Source organism: Nicotiana tabacum, chromosome 11, assembly GCF_000715075.1.
Source record: "Nicotiana tabacum cultivar K326 chromosome 11, ASM71507v2, whole genome shotgun sequence".
Lineage (NCBI taxonomy): Eukaryota > Viridiplantae > Streptophyta > Magnoliopsida > Solanales > Solanaceae > Nicotiana > Nicotiana tabacum.
The window spans coordinates 3,126,116-3,151,969 of record NC_134090.1 but is presented as its reverse complement, the minus strand read 5'-3'; the positions used below and the strand labels follow the sequence as shown (position 1 = coordinate 3,151,969).

General features: G+C 39.1%; 2 protein-coding genes across 2 annotated transcripts; one reads left to right on the top strand and one right to left on the bottom strand.

Annotated features, from left to right (window-relative positions):
• The first annotated feature begins 723 nt into the window (after positions 1-723).
• On the top strand, positions 724-2,976 carry LOC107769570 (pentatricopeptide repeat-containing protein At3g14330-like). Its single transcript, XM_016588796.2, has one exon. The coding sequence runs from the start codon at positions 833-835 to the stop codon at positions 2,771-2,773; it is 1,941 nt and encodes a 646-aa protein (XP_016444282.2). The 5' UTR covers positions 724-832; the 3' UTR covers positions 2,774-2,976.
• Positions 2,977-4,495: 1,519 nt separating this feature from the next.
• On the bottom strand, positions 4,496-8,390 carry LOC107802457 (cysteine-rich receptor-like protein kinase 3). Its single transcript, XM_075224661.1, has 8 exons — positions 7,860-8,390; positions 6,546-6,943; positions 6,321-6,446; positions 6,084-6,211; positions 5,752-5,962; positions 5,421-5,652; positions 5,185-5,335; positions 4,496-5,078 (listed from the first exon to the last, which is right to left on the bottom strand). Exons 1-8 carry the CDS (start codon positions 8,228-8,230, stop codon positions 4,764-4,766), a joined length of 1,932 nt encoding a protein of 643 aa, XP_075080762.1. The 5' UTR covers positions 8,231-8,390; the 3' UTR covers positions 4,496-4,763.
• Between the last annotated feature and the right edge of the window lie 17,464 nt (positions 8,391-25,854).

Here is a 25,854-nt window from a genome sequence, read left to right as displayed (position 1 = left end):
AAAATCAATTATCTATTGTTCCATTTTCTAGAGTTGGAGGGGGGCACTCCTCAGCATAACAAAGTTACCTATGAAACTAAATCGTATGACCTTGTAGATCCCCCATATACCTTCTTGCAATGGTTTTATGCAATAAAATCATGTTACTTTGTCCAACAAACAGTTTTACTACACTTTTTCTTCCTGAAATCCATTCCAAATCTGCTCTATTTCCTTCTAAAAAAGCTAATAAATTATGCAAAATTTCTTGAACAATTCAAAAACATTAATTTTCTGATGATGGGTTGCCAAGAATTGTGAAAAATATCTTCTGCCAAAAATATAAAAATAATACTATTCATCTATGGATCCCAAGGAGTTTTGGAGTAACGGTAAAATTATCTCTGCGTGACCTATAGGTCACGGGTTTGAGTGTGCCACTGATACTTGCATTAGGTAGGCTTGAGGTGCGACTCTGAATCCTGTGTAAACGCGAATACTTCGTACACTGGCCTGCCCTACCCTGACCTACGGACCCTAAGTTTTTACCATGTATAAATATCCAAATTCTTAACAACTTGCAATCAGCATTTACATATTATTTCCCATATTTAATACATAAGAAATGCCAAAACACTATCTTCATATCTTATCTTATATCTTATACAGTTACCCTATATCTCTAACTTTTACCAAACTAACTACTAAAAATTTGATATTTCCAAAATAAGACATTTCCAGAGCAAATATTTCTTCCCTATAAAAAAGCCTCTGTTTATTATTTAAAGAAAAAGAGCCCAAAATTTTATCAGCCAAACCATAGTGTAAACGAACTCTTCACAAGACACCAGAAATGGCGATTCCCGCCATTTCTCTACCAACTGTCACAACCACCATAACTGCCACTTCAAGCTTCAACAAGCTTAACAAAACTCCTTCAAAACCTTTCAATGCAACTCTCAAATCTCTCACTAAATCCGGAAAACTAAACGATGCTCTTCTCCTATTAGAATCCCCAAAAAATTCTCAATCTGAAAACAAAGAATCTTATTTAAATCTCCTCCATGCATGCATTTCACAAAAATCATTGGAACATGGTCACAGGCTATATCTTCACCTTCTTTTAAATCCAAACAGAAGTAAATTTCTCAATGACCCTTTAATTTTATCTAAGTTAATTACCCTTTTCTCTGTTTGTGATCAGCTAGATGAGGCTCGTCGTGTTTTCGAGCACCACGGGCTTGAAAACGAAGAGCAACCCGAATCAGTTTGGGTTGCAATGGCAATTGGGTATTCTAAAAAAGGGTTTTTTAGGGAAGCATTATTGATTTATTGTCAAATGTTGTTTAAGTCCATTGAACCGGGGAATTTTGCTTTTTCTATGGCTGTGAAAGCTTGTTCGGGACTTTCAGATTTGAGGGTCGGTAGAGGTGTTCATGCACAGATTGTTAAGGGTAATAAAGAACCTGATCAAGTTGTGTACAATGCTATTTTGGGAATGTACAGTGAGTGTGGGTGTTTTGAAGATGTGTTGAAGGTGTTTGAGGAAATGCCTGAGAGAAATGTTGTAAGTTGGAATTCGTTGATCGCGGGGTTTGTTAAGAAAGGACAGGTTTTTGAGGCATTTGAGACTTTTAGGAGAATGCAAGGAGATGGAGTAGGATATAGTTGGGTAACTTTTACTACAATTTTAGCTGTCTGTTCTCAGGTTTCTTACCTTTATTATGGGAGAGAGCTACATTCTCAAATTGTTAAATCAACTAAAGTTCCTGATCTTGTTTTATTAAACTCGCTTTTGGATATGTATGCGAAATGTGGAGCTATGGAGTATTGCAGAAGAGTGTTTGAGAAAATGACGTACAAGGACATAACATCGTGGAATACTGTTATCAATGGGTATGCAATCAATGGTTTAATGGAAGAAGCAATGAAGTTGTTTCATGATATGGTCGGTAGTGGAGTTAGGCCGGATGGGGTGACATTTATCACCTTGTTGTCTGGCTGTAGCCATGCTGGGTTGGCGGACTTAGGCGAGGAATTGTTTGAAAGCATGAGTGGAGATTTTGGAATTCTTCCGTCCTCAGAGCATTATTCTTGTCTTGTGGATTTATTAGGTAGAGCTGGGAAAATTAAAGAGGCACTGCAAGTAGTGGAGAAAATGCCCGTCAAGCCTAGTGGAAGCATTTGGGGCTCACTGCTCAATTCATGCAGACTTCACGGAAATGTCTCTCTTGCAGAACTTGTGGCAGAGCAGCTATTTGAGATGGAACCTAACAACTGTGGAAATTACGTGATACTATCAAACATTTATGCAAATGCAGGAATGTGGGAGGGAGTTAAAAAAGTGAGGGAGATGATGGAGAATAAGGGAATCAAAAAGGAAGCCGGATGCAGCTGGATACAGGTTAGAAATAGAGTACACACATTTATGGCTGGTGGCGGTTTTGAATTTCGTAATTCAGATGAATACAAGGAAGTTTGGGATGAATTATCAGAAGCTATTGATAAAATGGGGTATAAACCTGATACAAGAGTTGTGCTTCATGATGTAAACGAGGAAACAAAAGCAGAATGGATATGTGGGCATAGTGAACGGCTTGCTACAGTATTTGGTCTGATTCATACTGTTTCTGGTATTCCAATTAGGGTGACAAAAAATCTTCGAATTTGTGCGGATTGTCACTCTTGGATGAAGTTTGTGTCAGAAATAACGAGAAGAAAGATTATAGTGAGAGATACAAATCGGTTCCACCATTTTGATAATGGGATATGCTCTTGCAATGATTACTGGTGATTCTCGTAGTTGTTAGTTTGTAAGTACTCCCATTAAGATCGTTTTCTGAGATGTATACTGAACCAGGAAAATATTGGTTGAGCACGTGCTCGATCATTCTTACAAAACACATTCTTGTCTTTTGTATGAAGATTGACTGTCTTGCTGAAAAGATGTAACTGTATGTTTTCCTTTACACTAGTTGAAAGAATGTTGTGAACCCAGAATGTAGTTCTATATGGAAGAAATACACAATCCACATTACCTGCCGCAGTGCCGCTGGGTAACAGCAGTGTGATCACCTCATCTAAAAGATTTTAGAGAGGGTACATTTTTATTTACTTAATTGTGTCTTCAAGGTGGGTTGCTCTGATGGTAAGCGCCCTCCACTTCCAACCAAGAGGTTGTGAGTTCGAGTCACCCCAAGAGCAAGGTGGGAGTTCTTGGAGGGAAGGATGCCGAGGGTCTATTGGAAACAGCCTCTCTACCCCAGGGTAGGGGTAAGGTCTGCGTACACACTACCCTCCCCAGACCCCACTAGTGGGATTATACTGGATTGTTGTTGTTGTCTTCAATACGCCCCCTCATGTGCTGGGCTTATTCTATATATGGGTCCAACATGTGAAATTCTTTTTGATAATGGGCGGCGGGTCCTCTATTATTACATTTAATTGTGTGGCAATCTCGTTAAAAAGCTTACGTTGTTGGAGACGATAAATCTTTACTTATTTAATTATGTTTTCAACAAATAGTTCTTTTTTATTCTCCTCTTTGAGCCACAATAACTTGAGGAAATACCAAAATTCTTCAAAATAGGTAAGGAATAAATCAAATAGACTGTATACTCCAAGATGATTTCATGAGATAAAAAAATAGCGTCACCTGTCCTTTCTGTAAGTCTGCTTGGCTTAACTTTCAGCGTGGTCTTTCTGCTTCATTTCAGATGCTTTTCCAATATGTACATGAAGAATTAATTTTATTTTTCTACCAACTAATAAACATCATCAGATTGTCTACTCCAGACCAGGATAGAAAATTACTTGGTGAAGCCACTTGGTTAGTAGGAGTTATGTGCAATGGCTGATCACAAACCTCTTGATGGAAAGAACAACTTTTATGTTTCCATTTCTGACTTGAACTGAAAAATAGACAGCCAGCTAGCTGGTATAAAAGAACGAGGGAAGAAAAGGACATCTCGAGAGTTATCACACATAAATCCCAGTAAAACGAAAGGAATGCAAAGGAGAACCAACTCGGAGTTATTAGCATCTCTCGTATCAGTTCGCGATGGTGATTTTCCCTTGCAAAAATGTCCTTCCCCTTATACGGTTTGTTCAGAGAGATAAGATTGAATATCTAGCACCCTGCACCTCCTTTGCATCTAGACTCTTAGAAGGTTCTGTTACCTTTGACGTTGCTAAGGACTTGTGGGGACTGCTTTGGAGCGAGCAGCCTCTAGATGTCCCAAAACAATTGTAAGGGGTTGAAGTCTCATGGGCTAACTCTGTGATAAGTAAGACATTTGCCCCATACATACTTTACGCCTTGAACTTACCTTGTTTATTTTGTTATACAAAAGTCCAGGTTTGAGCACAACTATAGATCGTGCTGCTTAGATTTAACATAATTATTTTTATTATTTATTATAGTATATGATGATATCAACAGCAGTAACTCAGAGTGGAAAATTGTCATATGACTTTGAAATTTGAGTACGCAGAAGTTTTACAAAATTGCATGTTCTACATGAAGAACTGAGGTTGATTTTATTAGGAATGGAGTTGAGATCAAGCTCATCATTTAATAAGACACTACAGCAGCCAAGTCTGCAATTTTCTCATTGCTTTTGCAGCGATGATGGAGTTCTAGTTTGCATAGTCAGTCATGGATATGAACCATGAAAATTAAGACTTGTATAACTTAAAGAGTGGTCATTTTGTACTGTAGCAATGTTTTTTCAGATGCTGTGGTGCCAGCATAATTTTCAGGTCTAAAGTATACTCTTATGTAGCTAGCGGCCAGTGAAATCAGAAAAAGTATTGGTTGCGTTAGAAGCTGATGATCCAGTAGTCATGGATGAGTCCGCTGGTGTACTCTTATCCATGCTAATGATAGTAGGCCTGCTAGGAGTTCTCGCGTCTGTGCTACGATCACTTAGTAGCATTACGACAACTTCAGACATGGTTGGCCTAAGATTTACTGGTGATTGTGTACACATTAAGGCAATCTCTATGATTTTCTTCACTTCTTGTTCGTTGTATTCATTGGGGTCTAAAGTCTCATCCACCAGTTTTTCAGGCATGCCAGTTTCATGAAGTTTCCACGCCTATTTTCACCATAGCATGGGTACATTTAGAATGGGACAGAGAAGTTGGAAGAGAATACTTAGTAAAATATGAAAGGAAAAGTGGAATTTGAAAATGAAAACCGACCTTTTCAAGGAGATATTCAGTGACAGGCTCAATCTGTATATCATTGCTCCTCCGGCCACTGATTATTTCAAGAACGACAACCCCAAAGCTATAGACGTCGACTTTCTCTGTTAGATGTCCATGAATTGCATATTCTGGTGCAGTATATCCCCTGTTTCAATTAGAGCTCATTGAGCTGTTCTCATAATGCTTTTAGTGATATCAGGTAAGAAACTCAAGCAGTCATATTGACTTACAAAGTACCAGCAAACTTAGTGCTGACATGACTCTGATCCTCAGGTAAAAGTCTTACAAGCCCAAAATCAGCAATTTTTGGCTGAAATTCATTGTCTAGTAGAATATTGCTGGATTTTATATCTCTATGGATGATGCAGACGTGGAATTGCTCGTGCAGGTAAGCAAGGCCACGAGCTGTGCCAAAGATTATATCAAATCGTTGCTTCCAGTTGAGCATCCCTCGTTTGTCGCCTGCAAAACATTGACAGGTAAGATTATTTTAAATTTTCTTGAACATAATGATTTGACTTGGACAAAAATAGCAAGCTGGATAAACAAAAAAAAATCAACCATATAAGTATCTCTCGAGACTGCCATTTGCCATGTATTCGTAAACAAGTAGTAGGTCTGCTCCTTTGTTAGAACATCCCAAGAGACGGATGAGATTGCGATGATGGACATTACTGATAAGCCGAACTTCAGTCTCAAAATCTGCCTTTGCTCTGCTTGAAAAAATTGCTAGTTTTTTAACAGCAACTACATGTCCATTTTTCAAAGTGCCCTGTTCAATAACATTAGAATCATCATTTTAATTAAATTAAGTGGATAAATGAATAGAAGTCAGTTCAAGAGTATCTAGTCAATTTGATTGAGATAAGGATCTTCAACTGTTTCAGTGTTACCTTGTATACATCACCAAAACCACCTTCACCGAGTTTATTACTTTCATTGAAATCTTGGGTAGCAATTTTTAGGTCCTTGAATCTATAGCTCACTGGACCTCTCAGCTCCGTTGCTCCCAGTATATTACCTGAACAGTAGATACTATATCATATATTACATAAATAAACGAAAAGACAAACGAAAAGAGCTACTATATCACTTACTACTTAATTGAGAAAATGATCATCAAATATTACCTCTTTCAGTTGCCTTTGGTTTTCTTGATAGTCGATACCATAGGAGCACAGCCAATACGATCAAAAGAAGTCCTACACCTCCAACAACACCCCCAATAATGGCAGCTTTCTTCTTGTTTGAACTTCCTGCATAAAGCACCACCACCAATTATAAATTCGTCTCATAATATATTAACTTACTGGTAAGACTTAAGAGTTGAGGAAAAAGAGAGCTTCATTTCCTACCTCCTCCGCCAAGGAATGGTGTGATATCTGTTGTTTTATTATCAGCGAAAAAGGCTCTATCCGAGTACCTCATAAAACAGGCTGCATCTACAGCTCTTCCTTCTGCATATTTAGGCAAGCAGCCTTCTATGTTTTTATATGCCACTGTCAAGCAATCTTCGCAGCCACTTTTAGTGATGGTTTCAGCACACTGTGCTACTCCATACAGAGTAACACCAGCGACTTCCCTCTTCGTGGCTGCATAGAAGCCACTAATTCTTGGAGTTGCCATGCTAAGATCATTCAAGAGTTGTTGTGCCACAGGATTTAAAGCATTTGGCTGAGAAGCTGTTCGATTCCCACAAATTGCTGCATTTCCTGGAAGTGTAGTGTCTTGGTAGAAGTTGTTGCTCTCGTACCTTTGGAAAGTAGAGCAATGAGTTCATGTAAGTTATTGGAAGGATTTTACTCTCCCTTTTTATCTTTACATTAAATACAAGCAGCCATTTTGATGAGTATGATTTAATAATTGGAAATTAGACTGTCAAAAGTGTTAGTGTTTTCTGCCTGAGAAAATAGACTGCCTCAGAAAGTGGTCTTCACATTACAGACTAAAGGGTATGGAAAAGTTCGACTTTCTACAGTTTTGAGTTTAAGTGACGATTTTATCCGAATTGAAGAAAACCACAAGAAGATACATGATCTCATCTATGTTGCGCGGACTTTCCATAATGCTGCCGCACGCCGCACCCGTGTCGGATCCTCCAAAAATATACTACTTTTGGAGGATCCGACACGTACCCGGCGACATTTTTGGAGAGTCCGAGCAACATAAGATCTCATACCAAACAACTGAGAGACTGTTTATAGGCTAGTATTAGGGATTGTATGCAGTCAAACAGTAATATAAATATTGTTGTTACCAATAATCTTGACTCTTGAATGTTAGCAAACAACATCATATAATTTATCATAATCGAGGGCTGCTGCATATCATTTAATATATTTGTTTTAGTTTCTTTCTTGAAGGGAGCCTTGGCATAACTGGTAAAGTTTCTGCCAGTAACCAGGATTTCACGGGTTCGAGCCGTGGAAACAGTCTTTTGCAGAAATGCAGGGTAACGCTTCGTACAATAGACTCTTGTGGTCCGACACTTCTCCGGACCCGCGCATAGCGGGAGCTTAATGGCTGCCTTTTTTTTAATGGTTTCTTTCTTAATGGAAATTTTGAAGAAGAGGCCAAAATCTTGAAAAATTGATGTGAAAATACAAAGAGCAATTCCATAGATATTTCTTAATATAGTCGACTCCAACTAGTTTCAAGGCGTAACTCACCTGAGGAAGCAACCATCATAGGTAACACGAGCACCATTAGCACCAGAGCAAGTTCTGATGAGAGTAACAGCAGCATCATAACAGGAAACACAATCAGCTTTTGACAAATAGTTTCTGCATTCAACCATAGCATATATGGCCTGTTGTGTCGTGGCGAATCGCTTATCTTGATTAGACAACTGGTTCCTTAAATCATCAAAACTTGCATTAAGTCTTCTGAAAAAATCAGGTAAATTTGTTGCATTGTATTGACTACATCCTTTGCCTAACAGGTTGGTTTGTGGCTCGGAAAAAGCCGGCTTCTGGATCGATAAACAACCGATAAACGCCACTGTGAACCACCAGCTCCACCACCAGACATAGCTAGCCATGTCTTAGAATTTGGTCCACAGAATAATTTCAGGTAAGAATGCTATGGAAAGGACAGGATGTTTGAAGATGAAAGATATTCTTTTATATACACACAGCAGAAAATAGTCAACTATATGTATTATGACAACATTAATGTATGTTCAAAGTTGGATTATCTGCTGGAAATAGAGCTAAAAGATTAGAGTATTATCTGTCGTTCTCCTTCTGTTTTTTCTTATGGATTGATAAGAGTTTTTAACGCAAATGGTCCCTGAAATTTGAGGGTAAATCTATTTTAGTCTCTATTATATTACTTGAGCATATATGTGTCACGACCCAAAATTCAGACCTTCGGACCGTGATGACGCCTAACATTTCACTTGCTAGGCAAGCCAACGTTAGAATAATATTAACCATTTTTAAAACAATTTTAAATTTATTAATAACAAGGAAACAAATGCGAAAGCAAAGTTTGAAATATAGTGAAATAATCCATCAAAACAACGGTGACTAAATACCATCCCAGAATTGGTGTCACAAGTGCACGAGCTTCTAGAATAAATACAAATAGAAGTCTGAATAAAATAAAGTTGTCTGGAAACAAACACACAGCTAAAGTAAAGTAGACGGGGACTTTAGAACTGCGAACGTCGTGCAGTTATACCTCAAGTCTCCTCTGAATAGCTGAAATCCGAGCAAGTCTACGGCACGCCGCTGGGACCAACTCCAAAATCTGCACAAGAAGTGCATAGTGTAGTATTAGTACAACCGACCCCATGTACTGGTAAGTGCTGAGCCTAACCTCGACGAAGTAGTGACGAGGCTAAGGCGGGTCACTTACATTACCTATACGCAATATTAGAAACAACAACAATAATAGAAATAAATCAAGTAACTCATTTATAATAATCGAAGTCAACTCAGCAGTCATAACCAATTATCATTTCCATAAATTCAGTTGCAGCGTACAACCCGCTCTCATAATATATTCACATTCAATTCTGTTGCAGCGTGCAACCCGCTCTCACAATATATTCACATTCGGTTCTGTTGCGGCGTGCAACCCCGCTCCTCCAAAATATTCATTTTAATAAGTCTGTTGCGGCGTGCAACCCGATCCTCCAATATATTCATTATAATCAATTCTGTTGTGGCGTGCAACCCACTCCTCCAACATATTCATTTACCAATTCTTATAGAAGAAATTTCCCAAATAATTGCAACAATTGATATAAAATTATAAGACAACAAGCATATAATAATTATGATTTAATTATGAAACAAACAATGTCAAATAACAAATTATTATGGAAATCAGGGAGAAAATAGGCAGTTTAATATTTAATATGTTAAATGTCAAATAACAATTAAAACACATAATTCAAATAGCATGTAATAATTAATGCAGGAATTCAAGAATTAATATTTGACAAAGAATAGGAGAGAAACAATTATTATAATAATTAATTTATGATTTAAAATAATTAATGATTTTTTTTCAAGTAAGTAGGCAAACAATTAATTTGACGACGTATAGACACTCGTCACCTTGCCTATACGTCGTTCACATGCAATTCACATAACAAATAATTTAAGGGTTCTATTCCCTCAAGTCAAGGTTAACCACGACACTTACCTCGCTTTGCAAATTTCAATCAATTATTCAACCACAACTTTTCCTTTTAAATTTGCCTCTGAAAGCTTCAAATCTATTCACAAACAATTCGATATATTCAATACGAATCATAGGAATTAATTCCATATGAATTTACAAATTTTTCGAATAAAAATCCGAAATTCATTAAAATATTCGGCAGTGGGACCCACGTCTCAAATCCCGGAAAAACTCGCGAAATACGAACACCCGTTCCGATACGAGTTCAACCATATGAAATTTGTCCAATTCCGATATCAAATGGACCTTCAAATCTTAATTTTTCGCTTTTGGAAAGGTTTACAAAAATTCCAATTTCTTCCATCTAAATCCGAAATAAATGATGAATATAGACTTAGATTTATGAAATACAATCACTATATGATTGAAGAACACTTATCCAGTTCGAAATCGTAAAAAACTCCTTTGAAATCGCCCCTAAGCCGAGTTATAATTGAGGGTTTGTGAAAAATGGGAAAAATTCCATTTTTGGTTCTCTTTTAAGTCATAGGGGTCAGGCCGTCTTCGCGTTCGCGAAGGGCCTGTCGCGAACGCGACGAGTAGCAGCCCGTGGCTTTCGCGTTCGCGAGTCCTCTTTCAAGTTCACGAAGGTTCCCCCCCTGGCCTTCGCGTTCGCGAGGCATAGCTCGCGTTCGCGCTGAAGGAATGATCAACCCTCCCCCAGGTGTGCCTAACACTACACGTTAGCGAGGAGCTGGTCGCGTTCGCGATCGCGAAGGGTAATGTCCCCATCGCTTCGTGTTCACGAAGAAGAAAACTCCAGCTGCCCAGTTTACTCTTCGCGAACGCGAAGAAGGACATGCCAGAACACCTGCTGCAGCAAAATAACAGATTTTCAAAGTCCAAAATATCCCGTAGCTTATCCGAAACTCACCCGAGCCCTCGGGGCTCCAAACCAAGCATGCACACAAGTCCTAAAACATCATACGAACTTGCTCGCGCGATCAAATCGCCAAAATAACACCTGGAACTACGAATCGGACACCAAATCAAAGGAAGTTTTCAAGAAAACTTTAAAACTTATATTTTTACAACCGGACGTCCGAATCACGTCAATTCAACTCCGATTCTTACCAAATTCGGCAGACAACTCATAAATATTATAGTGGACCTATACTGGGCTCCGGAATCAAAATACGGACCCGAGGTCAATAAATCCAACATCAGTAATTTCTTAGAAATCATTAAGCTTTCAAGCTTTTAATGTTTCATCAAAATTTTATATCTCGGGCTAGGGACCTCGGAATTCGATTCCGGGCATACGCCCAAGTCCCAAATCACGATACGGACCTATCGGAATTATCAAAATACTGATCCGGGTCTGTTTGCTCAAAATATTGACCAAAGTCAACTTAGTTGAGTTTTAAAGCTCTATTTCACATTTTAATTATTTTTCGCATGAAAACTTTTCGGAAAATTTACGGACTGTACACGCAAGTCGAGAAATGATAAATGGTGCTTTTCGAGGTCTTAAAATATAAAATTACTTATTAAATTTAAAGATAATATTTTGGGCTATCACAATATGGTTCTTTATGTTTGTAAAAAGTCAAGCACGTTTAATCTAACTGAATATATCCAAATGGGACATTAAAGCTAATGAATATATCTTGTGCTTTTCACGTGACTAGAGTAAAAAATAATCCCAACGGATTCTCTTCCTCAATTTTATTTTTTCTTTCAATTCTACATTGATCACACAAAAATTGAATAGAAAAAGTGTATCAGTAATGAAAGTAAAACTGTGATGGGAAAAAATTGAACTTGGGCCAGTAGATCCCAATCACGATCGTTATATAACTTGGGAACTTCAAAAGTATATAACATTTCATTAGTTTTAAAGATCATTTTTAGGAGTTTCATGAGTTGGATCAGAAGTGCTCAACCTCTGTAAACTTAAAGGATCATATGCACTCAAAATACTATAATATGGACTAATATAGACTTATCCCAAACTTAAGGCATCATTTAGGGAAACAAGAGAAAAGAAAAAGAGCCCATTGATTCAATGAATGATGGAAAACCACTCATTGCATCAAAATTCATTTCTATATAATATAGTAATATACTAATATAGTATGATATGAATAAATGTACAGTCTGTTGGATTTCATGGAAAGTTGACCTCATACTTTGGATGCTTTTGGCAATCTACAATAATTTTTTGGTGTAAAAAGAAGGAAAAAACTGCCAATAATAGTTTAAGTTTCACAGTTCATTTGATTTATTAGGTTCAAAAAATTATTAGCTATACCAACTAATAAATTTATATACACATAAAAGGTTTGAGCATTGAACAATAATAAAGTTACTTCCGTGTGATCTATACGTTACGGATTTGAACTGTGAAATCAATCACAAATGCTTGCATCAGAATAGATTATCAGTAAAACTTCAAAAAAAAAAGTATTGATTACTCTATATGTGAGTATAACGAAGACCAATTATAATACTATCTTCGATCCTCTTTATTGGTCGTCTTAAGTTTTAGCATATTTATTAAAAAAATCATATAATTACATTAACCATAAGAGATTTTTGACTAAATTACATTATGTAATTGATGACTATATTTTTTTTTGGAGCAGTAATAGTAATTGTTAGAATTGAAAAAAAAAAGCAGTGCCTTCTTAATTTTCTAATATGACAAATATTTTTGGCCAAATTTTGTAAGGACTGAAAGACTGAATAACATGGCCCGAAACGAAGTAAACTCACTTTGCTTAACACCTAGTATAATTTATATTTTTGTGATTTTTATCAATGAATGGAAAACAGGGAAGGAGGATTATTTATTTATTTATTTATTTATTTTGGCAATTTACTTTTACCAGAAAATTAGTGAAGAACGTCATAGTCATCACATGGCACGATGGCGACAGCAATACAACCAAATGCATTGAATTAGTTATAAGTTTAAATTAGTGACCTTAAAAAGATGACGACCAACTGATTCAATTTGATAAGGCACTTGCCGTCTATTTTTGTTGTTCAAATCTTGGATTACATGGGCGCGGACCCATATGGTGTAAAGTGGTTCAGTTGAACCCGTTTCGCTGAGAAATTATATTGTGTATATTGGTAAATTATATTTGAAACAGCAAAAATATGTATAGAAATAAAAATTTGAACCCACTTGAAACCAAATGTGGAATATGTTGAGGTGGTAAAGAAGGTTCAAAATATAAGGAAGGTGTTGTGTTCGAATCCAGGCTTGTAAATTTTGTTTTGTAATCTTTAGCGTGTCAGAGTTATGCGCGTAGTCCCTTATGAATTTATTATTCTTACTTTTATATATTTTTTTTATTTCACTTTATTTTTTTATTGAAATCAATAAAAATTATTCTGAAGTTTTACCTACTTCAAAAATTAACCTATTTACTAAGTGAATTTTGATAAAACATGAAAGTACATTTGTTTAAATCATTTAAGAACAAAAAAAGTGTTCAAACCCTACTTGTCTTACCCGACACTACTTATATGAATAGCCACTCATCTTTTACTGAACCCGCTTGTATAAAATTCTGGATCCGTCACTGTAGACTACACGAAATATCATGAGGATAGGTTTCCTTCCATTATATCGTGTTTCATTGAAAGATAATTTGACATCGTGTTGTAAAGACTGATTAGTTCTTTTTATCGCTCATGATTTTCGAACATTATCTTTTACTATATTCTCAATCATGTACTATTACAATATGTCATCTACTTTTATACATAACCTAGAAGTTAAATTATTGTATAACTAGAACCTTAATATTATTCTCAGGCGGCTAAGGTTTTGTTCATTTGCCAATTTGTTTATTTTCAATTTAATAGCCGGCACAAATGTTTGGGCACTATTTAATTACATAACGTAGGTGCCACATACTAGCCTAATTTACATCGCAAAAATAGGTGTGATTTGTGAACATGTACATTCTTTTAGCACTACTAATTTTTTTTATTAGTAAAGTTATATTTTTTAATGCTTAATTAGCAATCCCAATTTATATAACGTTGTATCTATTGTAGGATATACTATATTTTTATAGAATTATACTTGTAAAGAATTTTTACAAGTTCCTCAAATAGAATCTATTTAACTAATTGAATTTAAGCTTGGATATTATAGTTTTGTTAGTATTCAAATCAATTTTTATTTTTAAAATATATGCGCAGTTAACTCAAAATGTATCCTCCCCTACTAGTACACTATGCTCTAAAATTCCTAATATTTTCCTTTTCTTCTTCCATTGTACTAATGTATAATATTCGACGTTTTTGCTAGCCTTGTACTATAGTTTCTCTTACTGTTTTGTTTTTAAATTCTTTTAATATTGTTCTTTTAGTAACATTTTTTTTTGTTGAAAGGCCTCACTCGCGGCATCAAAAATATTTATATAATTCCGTTTAAATTCGAAAGGAAAAAGTCAGAACTACCTGGGGTATACATGAATAAGTCTTGATCCAACTGTCACATTGTTTTTAATATTTTTACTATTATATTAAAGAGAGATAAATGGAAGGAGAACGAGCTAATTAATGAAGAAGAGAAAATCGAACACACCTATAATTATAATTTGATAGATTATTGTCGATATTTCTATGCAATAATGGTGAAGTTGATTATTATTTTATTAATGAGTCTTTTTTTAAAACATTCTATCTACGATTTCGTGTGCAATCTATTAAGTATCATCTTCTTTTTTACTATATTATTAAAATAAAACAAAGAAAAATGAACCACATAGGGGAGGGACTTTTTCTAGAAGGTCTTTGAATATGGAGGCGGCTGCTTTGGTCTCAATAGAATTTTTATTTTGAGGACTTCTTTGGTAAAACTTAGAATCCTCAACCCTAAACCCCGAAAACGTTTAATTGTAAATAATAATTTATGGGTAAAATTTAAAAATAGTCAGATTTATAACTATTAATTGAAAAATAACCACAGTTTCAAGTGTAATCGAAATTTAGCCATTTTTCATGTAAAGATAAAATTTGAACAAAGACACTGTTAAAAATTCGGAAATATTTCAGCATAATATACTGGAATTCTTTACATATTAGCTTCCAGCATAATATGTTGGATTTTCATCATAATATGCTGAAAGTTTATATGCAGGAGCTCCACAATCCCGCATATTATGTTGGAACTTTCTGTGTCCTGGAGTTCCAACATAATATGTTGGAAGTTTATATGCAGGAGAGCATATTATGCTGGAACTTTCCGTGTTTCAGCAAAACAATGGCTATTTTTCAATAACTTCACAAACTCGGGCTTTTTTTCGACTATCAATTCGTAAAATGGCTATTCCGTGTTATTTTGACGATATTTTTTATCAGGTAGCCTATCAGTCGTAAATAAATAGGGAATTCTTGTTCTTAATGTATGTCTTATTCAAATTGGACAAAGAGCTAGGTCATTGTTTACCCGAAAAACGGATGAGTTGAATTTGTACGTCGTTCTAAGGGTATGTGGTATAACTTGATACAAATCATAAGAGTAAATAGAAATATCGAATATTGACTATAAAGAAAAGGTACAAACCGAGTTGAAAGGAAGATGATTTATAAACAAGCAAAATGGAATTATGTATGAAGACCAAAAGGATAATCTCTTAATATGGGAATGTATCAATAATATTTGAGTTACAGTGTATTCATGACTTGATCCCCGCATACAGGAGCAATAGTCATCCCTCTTATAGCGGAGGGATCCTACTTTGGATATAATAAAAAATATATAGTGGGGAACCCATGATAAATCAATTTTTCCTAATTTCCGCCGAGATTCCCTTTCTTAGTGCGACTGTAACGACTCTTGTCTCTTGGCTCGATCTTAATCGGACTTGGTATCGGTCGGTTTTCAGGCTTAGAGCTTGATGTGGGCTCGAGCTCGATATTAACTCAGGGTCTGGTATTGACTCGGGCTCGGTATTGGTTGGCCTTTGGCTATTAAGCTCGATTCCATCGCTTCTCATCATAGTTCGATTTGGATTCGAGCTCGATAATGACTTCGAACTCGATAATGACATCGAGCTCGGTATTTGATCTGTCCCTGAAACTCGGAGCTCATTTGTGCCTTCTTCGGATCATCTTGATATTATGAAGACTCTCTTCGGTCCATTATGTTCTCATCTCGACCAGTCGTACGAAGGCCAAAATCGGTTTTGACCGTATACAGATAGTCTCCTCGTTTCTCAGAAATAATGTGGCGAGAAATGACATGATTTTTCAACGGCTCTATTAGATGTACACTGACGTTTGCACCGAGCCCGACCATGACGTACGTGATAGCTGTCCCGTCGGTTCAGTTTACAAAGGCATTTAATGCGTGTTAGACGATGGTCGGCCATTGCTGATATTGAACCGCCATTGCTCAATCTATAAATAGCCCCTTTTTACCATTTATCACTTTTACATCTTCAACCTCCAAATTTTCCAAGTTCTTTTTCGCACCTTCTGAGTTCTTCATCTGTAAACTTGTGATTTTCACTGTAAAATCCCTCTTTTAGAACACCAAATCTTGTCACCTCCCTCTATCTTCAATCTTCAGGTCCTAATGGTGAAAACATCAAAAACAGTTCCTCAGAAAGAAAAAGCTTCTTCTTCGCGGCCCGCCGGCGACAAAACACTGATGGAGTTACGACATGAGGAGTGTGTTCCCGAGGGGGTGTGTTCTTACCTCCAAGTTTAAGATCGACAAAGCTTTGCCGGTCCCCGGTTGATGCTAGCCGGTATCGAGGTATATGTGCTCGATAACCGAGAGCCATCTTAAACAGTTAAGGAAAGATTGCAATTGGGAGGACATAGAAGTGATAATCCCGGTTCCCGAAGAAGATATTACTACTCATGTGAAAGAGTTTCTAAGTGTGTACACTTACCCTTTCATGTTGGGCCCCCTCGACCCTGTTGTCATCGAATTTTGCTGCCAGTACCACTTAACTCTAGGCCAAATCCACCTGTCTTTTTGGCGGATCGTTATTCTGATCCATTTCTTTGTGAACAAAGTCGAGGGGATGCCTTTAACCCTCGACCACCTCATTAGATTGTACAGTCCCCGCCTCTATCGAGGTGGTTTAATAAAACTCCAATGCCGGGCTACCAAAATGATGTTCTCGAGCATAGATGAGGAGAAAGACCGGGGCTGGATGGGCAAGTTCGTTCGAGTGAAGACTTTGGACCTAATCCAGATCGAGAAGATGTCATTTCCCTAAGAATGAAACATGAAGCGTAAGTATCATTTTGCTGTTAGCTCTTATTGTCTTGTTCCTTCATTTCTTTCTCACCGATATCTTTTTTGTGATGCAGCCTTTGCTTGGATGCCCGGTGTAGTTCTTGGCCTTAAGAGCTGGGTACGGGACCTGGCTTCGACCTCAACATATGCCGAGCGCTCGTGTAGCGATTTATCGAAGGGCCGATAGCAGGCCAAAAACCACGGTAAGCCTCTTTCCCATATCTTTGATGGTTCGAACAAAATTTTTCTTATACTTATAATAAATCTTTTTGCATGTAGGCTTGGGCAAAGATGCGGTTATGAGGCCCCCGTGTGGAGAGGAAAAGACTTTGGCCCCGGTTCCAAAACCAGCGAAGGACAACAAAAGAAAAAAGGGCCTCTACCTCCGAGATCCAATACTTAAGACGAAGACGACTCGTAAGCAGAGGAAAAATATCATCCCTCTGCCCGAAGAATCAGTTCGACGCCTAAGGGATGAAGACGAAGAAGAAGATGATTACTCCGGGCTGATGTCTCGAGTAAAAATAAGCGCCGAGGCTCCAAAGGCTACTGAATCGATGATGGACGCAAAGATTCAATTTTGTGATGAGGGAGTCTCGACAAGAGAACTAGTCGAAGTCCCCGAGTCATCGAGGATCGAGGCTACCTCTCACCATAATGAGCCAATGGTGGGTACAGCTGTGGGGGCTGGTCTCGAGGCCCCTTAAGATGGAGAGAACACCCCGAGTGATTCACTTGGAGTAATAGAAATTGGAGATTCCCCTCTACTCCCCTCATTTTCGAGGAAATGATTCGAGAGGCTCGGGCCTTGAAGACCATTTCTGTAGAAGGAGGCCACGGAAGGGAGGATCCCTTTCGTGATTATTTCACTGGGGTCGAAGATGCTACCGGCCTGAGTGATTTAGAAGTCTCGAGAAAGGACTCGGGTGAGGCATTAGGCCTTTTTATTGAAGTGCAACGTGCTCTGAATCGGGTAAGCCTTAACTTTCTAGGTTAGTATTATCTCTCTGTTTGTTTTCCTCTTCTAACTTCTTTTCTTTCTGTGTAGGCCTTAGCGCTTTATCGGGAAGCATGTTATCGATCCCGAGCTAAGCTTAGTCGGTACGAGGCCGACCTCCGAAGGCTCACGGAAGAGAGAAATGCCCTCAGACTTCATTGTGAGCAAAAAGAAGAGGAGATCAAGGACCTCCGAGCCGAGTTAACCAAGGCTCACCAAGATCAGACCGATCTGATCGACCATGTAATGACAATCTTAAAAACTTATGTACTCGATTCAGGATTGGAGGCTAATATTTTGGTCTCACAGCTGTAGCAGAAGCTCGAGATGATCAGGCAGCTTCGTGAGGAGGTTGATATAATAAAGGCGGAGACCTTGGGGTGGAAAGAAGGTATGGATCGCCTTGCTGCAGAGAAAGAGGCTATTCGAGCCCAATTATCATCGGCCGAAAGTCAACTTCAAGGCATGAAGGAGAGGAGCTCGGTTCAAGCAAGAAAAATAGAGGAGCTTGAAGCTCGGTTGACTTTCGAACTTGCCAAGGCCAAATCTGAAGCTGAAAAAGCAAAGGCCGAGGCGGATGCATTCGTGGTTGTCTATCGGGCTGATGCCGAAGCCGCTCAAGTACAAGCGAGAAAGGCAGCTAAGACCGCTCAAACTCGAGCATACTGGATTGATGAACTCTCCAAATGCCAATCTCGGAGGGAGACTCTCGAGGTAATCCATGCTCGAGGTTTCGATCTCGCCGAAGAAATAAAAAAGGCTAAAAAACTTGAAGCCGAAGCTAGAGACCTGGCTTCTGATGATGATGATGATGATGATGATAGCAAGAGCGAATCTGAGAGCAGGGAGGATCTCGATGGAGAAGAGGCTGCTCCCAGAGATAATCAGGAACCTTAGGGTTTTTTATTTTTGATCTTTTTTGTGTAGGGTCCTGATCGGATCTTGTAAATACTCACATATATGAAGATCTTTTCTTTTCCCGATTTGTCTTTGTTTCATATTCTACCTTATGAAAACTTTGTTTCGATCATGCCTTTAAGCCATTTGATCGAAGCCGGATCTCGAAGTCTTTATAACTGAGTGAATGATTGCTCGAACTTGAAGTAACGTAGCCCGTAGGATTTTAATAGTCGAGTGAGTGATTGCTCAAACTCAAAATAATATTAGACCTTAGGCTTAATGGTTGAGTGAGTGTTTGCTCGAACTCGAAGTATTGTAGCCTATAGGCTTAGTAGTCGAGTGAGTGATTGCTCGAGCTCGAAATGACATAGCCCTTAGGCTTTTAATAGTCGAGTAAGTGATTGCTCGAACTCGAAATAAGATTAGCCCTTAGGCTTAATGGTCGAGTGAGTGCTTGCTTGAACTCAAAGTTATGTAGCCCATAGGCTTAGTAGTCGAGTGAGTGATTGTTCGAACTCGAAGTAATGTAGCCCTTAGGCTTTATGGATCTTGATTTCTTTGGTATTTTAATTGGCATTCCCCGATTTATGGGGTAAGTTTTTCAAACTCCTTCGGTCGTGATCGGCCCTTAAACCTATTTGAATCATGAAGTAGAATGAACTTTCCAAAATATGAGATATCGGTAAAGAGGTTTCTCTTCATAAGTCATTATATATATGTTCGTATTTTGTGCCAAGGTTCAAGCAAAACTATGCGGGCATGGTTCGTTTTGACTATTTGACCCTTACACTTTTCCCTATCGAGACCCTGTTTGACATGAAGTAACTTTCTTGTATCGAACTTGATTTATTCGATGGTAATGCCCCCAATATTCAAGATTAATTGTAAAGAGGCTTCAGATACTGTCGAATTGTTCTAAGTTAGCACGATCAATGGTTGCCTCATTAAAAACCTTGCCGAAAAATCTATTTGGGATAAAACCGGTCTAAGGGAAAGAGTGCAACGCGTGCTTTCAGGCCTAAGGCTTTGTGTTGAATAATCCGTCCATGTTCCTGGTCGAACTCCTACAAGGGTTAGTTTCGAAATATAAACGAACATGGGAGGGTCGTACCTTAGTAGTAGTATCATTTTAATACATTCCAATTGCTTGGTAGTTGTTTTTCATTTATAACACCGAGCTTGTAGGATCCTTTACCGACAATTTCGAGTACCTGATACAGTCCTTCCCAGTTTGGATCCAGTTTTCCTTCATTTGGATTTCGGGTGCTGAGGGTGACTTTTCTTAGCACTAAGTCCCCATTTCTAAAATTGCGAAGATTGGTTCTTCGATTATAGTATCTTTCGATCCGCTGCTTTTGGGCGGCCAATCGGATGAGAACGGCTTCTCGTTTTTCATCCAATAATTCGAGACTAGTATTCATAGCCTCGTGATTTGACTCTTCTGTTGTATGTCAAAACCTGGCGCTGGGTTCCCCGACTTCGACTGGAATCAAGGCTTCAGAGCCATATACTAAAGAGAACGGGGTTGGCCCCGTACTGAACTTTGATGTTGTTCGATATGCCTAAAGGACTTCGGGTAGAATTTCTCTTCATTTCCCCTTAGCGTCGTTCAACCTTTTCTTTATGTTTTGAATGATAGTATTGTTCGTCGATTCGGCCTGTCCGTTCCCACTAAGGTGGTACGACGTTGTTAATATCCTTTTTATTTTATGGTTTTTGAGGAATTCCATCACTTTGCTGCTGATAAATTATTTTCCATTGTCACACACTATTTCGGAAGGTATCCCAAATCGACATACGATGTGATCCCAGATTAAGTCTAGAACTTCTTTCTCTCTCACTTTTTCAAACGCCTGTGCTTCAACCCATTTAGAGAAATAGTCAATCGTAAATAAAATGAACTTAGCTTTACCTGGGGCCGATGGCAGAGGGCCGGCGATATCCATCCCCAATTTCATGAATGGCCATAGGGATAGGACTGAATGAAGTTGTTCTTCGGGCTGATGGATCATCTGTGCAAACCTTTGACATTTATCACATTTTCGAACAAACTCCTTAGTGTCTTTTTCCATGCTATCCTAGTAGTATCCTGCTCTAATAATTTTGTGAATCAGTGATTCGGTGCCGGAGTGGATCCCACAAGTGCCTTCATGGACCTCTCGTAAAACATAATCGGTGTCTCCTGGTCCTAAGCATAGTGCCAATGGTCCATCGAATGTCCTTCTGTATAATGTTCCATCTTCAGCCAATGTGAATCGAGCAGCTTTGGTTCGTAGGGCCCTCGACTCTTTAGGGTCCGATGGGAGCTTTCCGTTCTTCAAGTAATCAATATATCTATTCCTCCAATCCCAGGTTATGCTTATAGAGTTTATCTCGGCATGACCTTCCTCGATCACGGATCTCGAGAGTTGAACGACAGTCCCCGAGCTGATCTCATCTTCCTCGACCGATGAGCCTGAATTTGCAAGTGCATCAGCCTCACTGTTTTGTTCTCGAGGTACATGCTGTAAAGTCCATTCCTTGAAACGGTTCAAGGTTACCTGCAACTTATCCAAATACCTTTGCATTATATCCTCTCGTACTTCAAAGGTTTTGTTTACTTGGTTCACTACTAGTAAAGAGTCGCACTTGGCTTCAATGACTTCTGCTTCCAAGCTTTTAGCTAGCTCGAGACCTACAATCATGGCCTCGTACTCGGCGTTAGTCAACTTAGAAGTTTTGATAGATTGCCTAATAGTGCTACCCGTGGGCGGCTTCAAAACGATGCCTAGCCCAGACCCCTTCACATTCGAAGCACCGTCTGTGAAAAGGGTCCATACCCCCGATGATGTACCCGATTTTAACAAGAGTTTCTTTTCGACTTCAGGTACGAGGGTTGGCGTGAAGTCGGCCACGAAGTCCGCTAAAATTTGAGACTTGATGGTCGTCCGGGGTTGATATTCGATATCGTACCCACTGAGTTCAACGGCCCATTTGGCCAACTGGCCCGATAGTTCGGGCTTGTGCAAAATATTACGAAGTGGGTAAGTGGTTAATACGCATATGGGGTGATATTGAAAGTATGGTCTTAACTTTATAGAGGCGCTTATCAGTGCAAGTGCCAATTTCTCCAAATGTGGATATCTAGTTTCTGCTTCTCCTAAGGTTCGGCTTACATAATAAACGGGAAATGCGTACCTTGCTCTTCTTGAACTAGGACACCACTTACCGCAATTTCTAATATTGCCAAATTCAAGTAAAGTTTCTCATCTGCTTTTGGAGTGTGAAGCAGTGGTGGGCTTGATAGGTATCGCTTCAATTCCTCTAATGCCCGTTGGCATCCCGAGGGTTTCGTTCTTCTTTTTTAGCAGAGAGAAAAATGTGTGGCTTCGATCCGACGACCTCGAAATGAATCGGCCTAAGGCGGCTATCCGTCCATTTAGCCTCTGCACGGATTTTACACTGTGCACGACGGTGATGTCTTCAATGGCCTTGATTTTATCGGGGTTGATCTCGATTCCCCAATTCGATACCATGATGCCATGGAACTTGCCCGAACCGATCCCGAAAGCACATTTCTCGGGGTTGAGTTTCATGTTGTATTTCCTTAAAATCTAGAATGTTTCCTGCAAATGAGCCAAATGGTCCTCTACGCGCAGGGACTTAACTAACATGTCATTAACATAAACTTCTATTGATTTACCTATTTGTTCCTCGAACATTTTATTTACTAGGCGTTGGTAAGTAGCTCGTGCATTTTTTAGCCCGAAGGGCATTACATTATAACAATATGTTCCATACTTGGTGATAAATGAAGTTTTTTCTCGGTCCTCCAGGTTCATTTGGATTTGATTATACCCGGAATAGGCATCGAGAAAAGTAAGTATCTCATGGCCGGCCGTGGCATCAATCATGCGATCGATGTTAGGCAGCGGAAAAGAATCTTTGGGGCACGCCTTGTTTAAATCCTTATAAACTACACACATTCTAAGTTTGTTCCCCTTTTTAGGGACTACAACTACATTGGCTAACCATTCGTGATATTTTACCTCCCGAATGGACCCTATTTTGAGAAGTTTAGTTACATTGTCCTTTATGAATGTGTGCTTTACCTCGGACTAGGGACTTCTCTTTTGCTTCACCGGTTTGAACCTAGGGTCTAGGCTTAGCCGATGCGTTGTTATCTCAGGTGGAATCCCTGTTATGTCTAAATGGGACCAAGCAAAATAATATATGTTATCACTAAGAAATTGAATAAGTTTTTTTCTAAGTTCGGGGGTTAATCCAGTTCCCAGGTATACCTTTCGTTCGGGCAGATATTCGATTAGTATGACTTGCTCCAGTTCTTTAACCGTTGATTGGGTAGCGTCAGAATCATCGGGGACCACGAAAGATCGAGGGATCCCTCGCTCATCATCTTCGTCAATCTTCTGATTTTCTAGTTGGGTCGAAGCTGACGTCTGTGATTGCTATTTGGCATCACGTTCCCCCATTGAGTCCGACCCCTTTGTTGATGAAAGCGAGGATATTGGAATTGCTTCTTTGACGACAAATATTTCTCTTGCGGCCGGTTGTTCTCCGTACACTGTTTTGACTCCCTCCGATGTTGGTAATTTAAGAACTCGGTGGAGGGTCGAAGGTACAACTCTTATATTGTGGATCCATGGCCTTACAAAAAGGGCGTTGTACCTCATATCGCCTTCGATTACGTGGAACTTCATTTCTTGGATGGTCCCGGCCTCATTTATCGGCAAAATTATCTCGTCTTTGGTAGTTTCACATACCATATTGAATCCGTTTAGAACCAGGGTTGCGGGTACGACCTGGTCCTATAGACCGAGCTATTCTACGATCTTTGATCTAATAATATTGGCCGAGCTACCTGGATCAATTAACACACGCTTAACTTTAGTTTTATTCATAAGTACAGATATTACCAGTGCATCGTTGTGAGGTTGCATGACTCCTTCTACATCTTCATCATTAAAGGACAGGGTTCTTATGGCTGCATAATCCTGAGTTCGAGGTCACTTCTCTCTCATAACTGATGTCTTAGTGCGTTTAAGCACCGACCATTGAGGGGTATCGACGCCACCGATGATCATGTGGATGATGTGTCGTGGTTCTTCCTATTCGTTGTGCCTACCGAAATCCCTGTTTTTGAAATGGTTTTTGACCCTGTAGCTTAAATATTCTTGAAGGTTCCCTTTATTGAATAACCGGGCTACCTCCTCTCTTAGTTTCCTGCAATCTTCCATTCTGTGGCCATGGGTGCCATGATATTCACATATTTGATTAGGGTTCCTCTGGGCAGGATCAGTCAGCATGGGTCGAGGCCATGTAGTATCTTTGATGCGTCTGATAGCCGATACGATGGCGGATGCATTGATTTTGAAGTTATACTCCAATAACCGTGTTGCTTCCTTAGGTCCGGTATGCCTATCGAACCCATTTCGGTTCATCAGCCCCCGAGACCCTTGACCTAGATCACTTCTTTTATTGCCTTGTCCGGGGTTACGTCTCGATTCATTCCCCCTATGGTCTCCACTATATGGTAGATATCGGTCCCTGATCAGCCCTTGTTCTCGATTGATGTCCCTTCTAACGGCGGGTACAGAACCCAACTGATCGTCTTCGACTCTAATTTTTGATTGATACCGATTATGCACGTCAGCCAAAGTAATAGCTGGGTACTCGATCAGGTTATGCTTCAACCGTCATGAAGCCATCGAACTTCGTTCGTTCAAACCTTGAGTGAAATCCTGAACATCCTAATTGTCTGTGACTGGTGGTAGATCCATTCGTTCCATTTGGAAACGAGATATAAACTCCCTTAGCATCTCGTTATATTTTTGTCTTACCTTGAATAGGTCTGACTTCCTGGTTTCGACCTTTATGGCCCCAGCATGTGCTTTTACGAAATAATCTGCAAGTATAGCAAAAGAATCGATAGAATTAGATGGTAAATTATGATACCATATCATTGCTCCCTTTGACAGGGTTTCACCGAATTTCTTTAATAATACGGATTCGATTTCATCGTCCTCTAGATCGTTCCCTTTAATGGCATATGTATTAGAGGTGACATGTTCGTTGGGGTCTGTAGTTTCGTTATATTTAGGAATTTCGGGCATGCAAAACTTCTTTGGGATCGGTTTAGGAGCCGTGCTTGGGGGGAAGGCTTTTGTACGAATTTTTTGGAATCTAAGCCCTTCAATATCGGTGGTGCCCCCGGGATCTGGTCAACCCTGGAGTTATATGTTTCCACCTTTTTTTGTTTGCCTCGATCCTCCTTTTTCCTAATTCTATTCGTTTGGTCAGTTTTTCGAACATCTTAGCAATTTCGGGATTAGTCTCCGACTCTTGCTCATTTGACCTTACTATAGCTGGTTTCATTTTGTGGGTGACTGCTCGGTATCTGGGTTTGACTCTGCAACTAAGCTATTGCTTCCTGTTGAGCTTGCAACATTTCGAAAATCACACGTAAGTTGATTCCATTTTCCTCAACGTTATGGGTATCTCGAGCTGCAGATCGAGTACCACCATGAATGCTATTTTCATGTTCAGAACATAGATTTGCCTCAATGGCCACATGCGAATTAACGTCTGATGGCACTTCGACTCGAGCTCCAACGGCATCAACAAGCGACCTTTCGGCCCTGAGCGACAAGTTGTTGTTCTCACCTTGAAGGCCAGCTTCATTGTCGATAAGTAAGGCCATTTAATTGAGAGCTCGTTGTTGCTAATCCGAAATCAAAGACACTTCCGAAAACAAGCGTAAAATGGTGTGTTTTTACGGATTCGTATCAAATAACCACTGTTATCCTTAGCCCCACGGTGGGTGCCAAACTGTTTACCCGAAAAATGGATG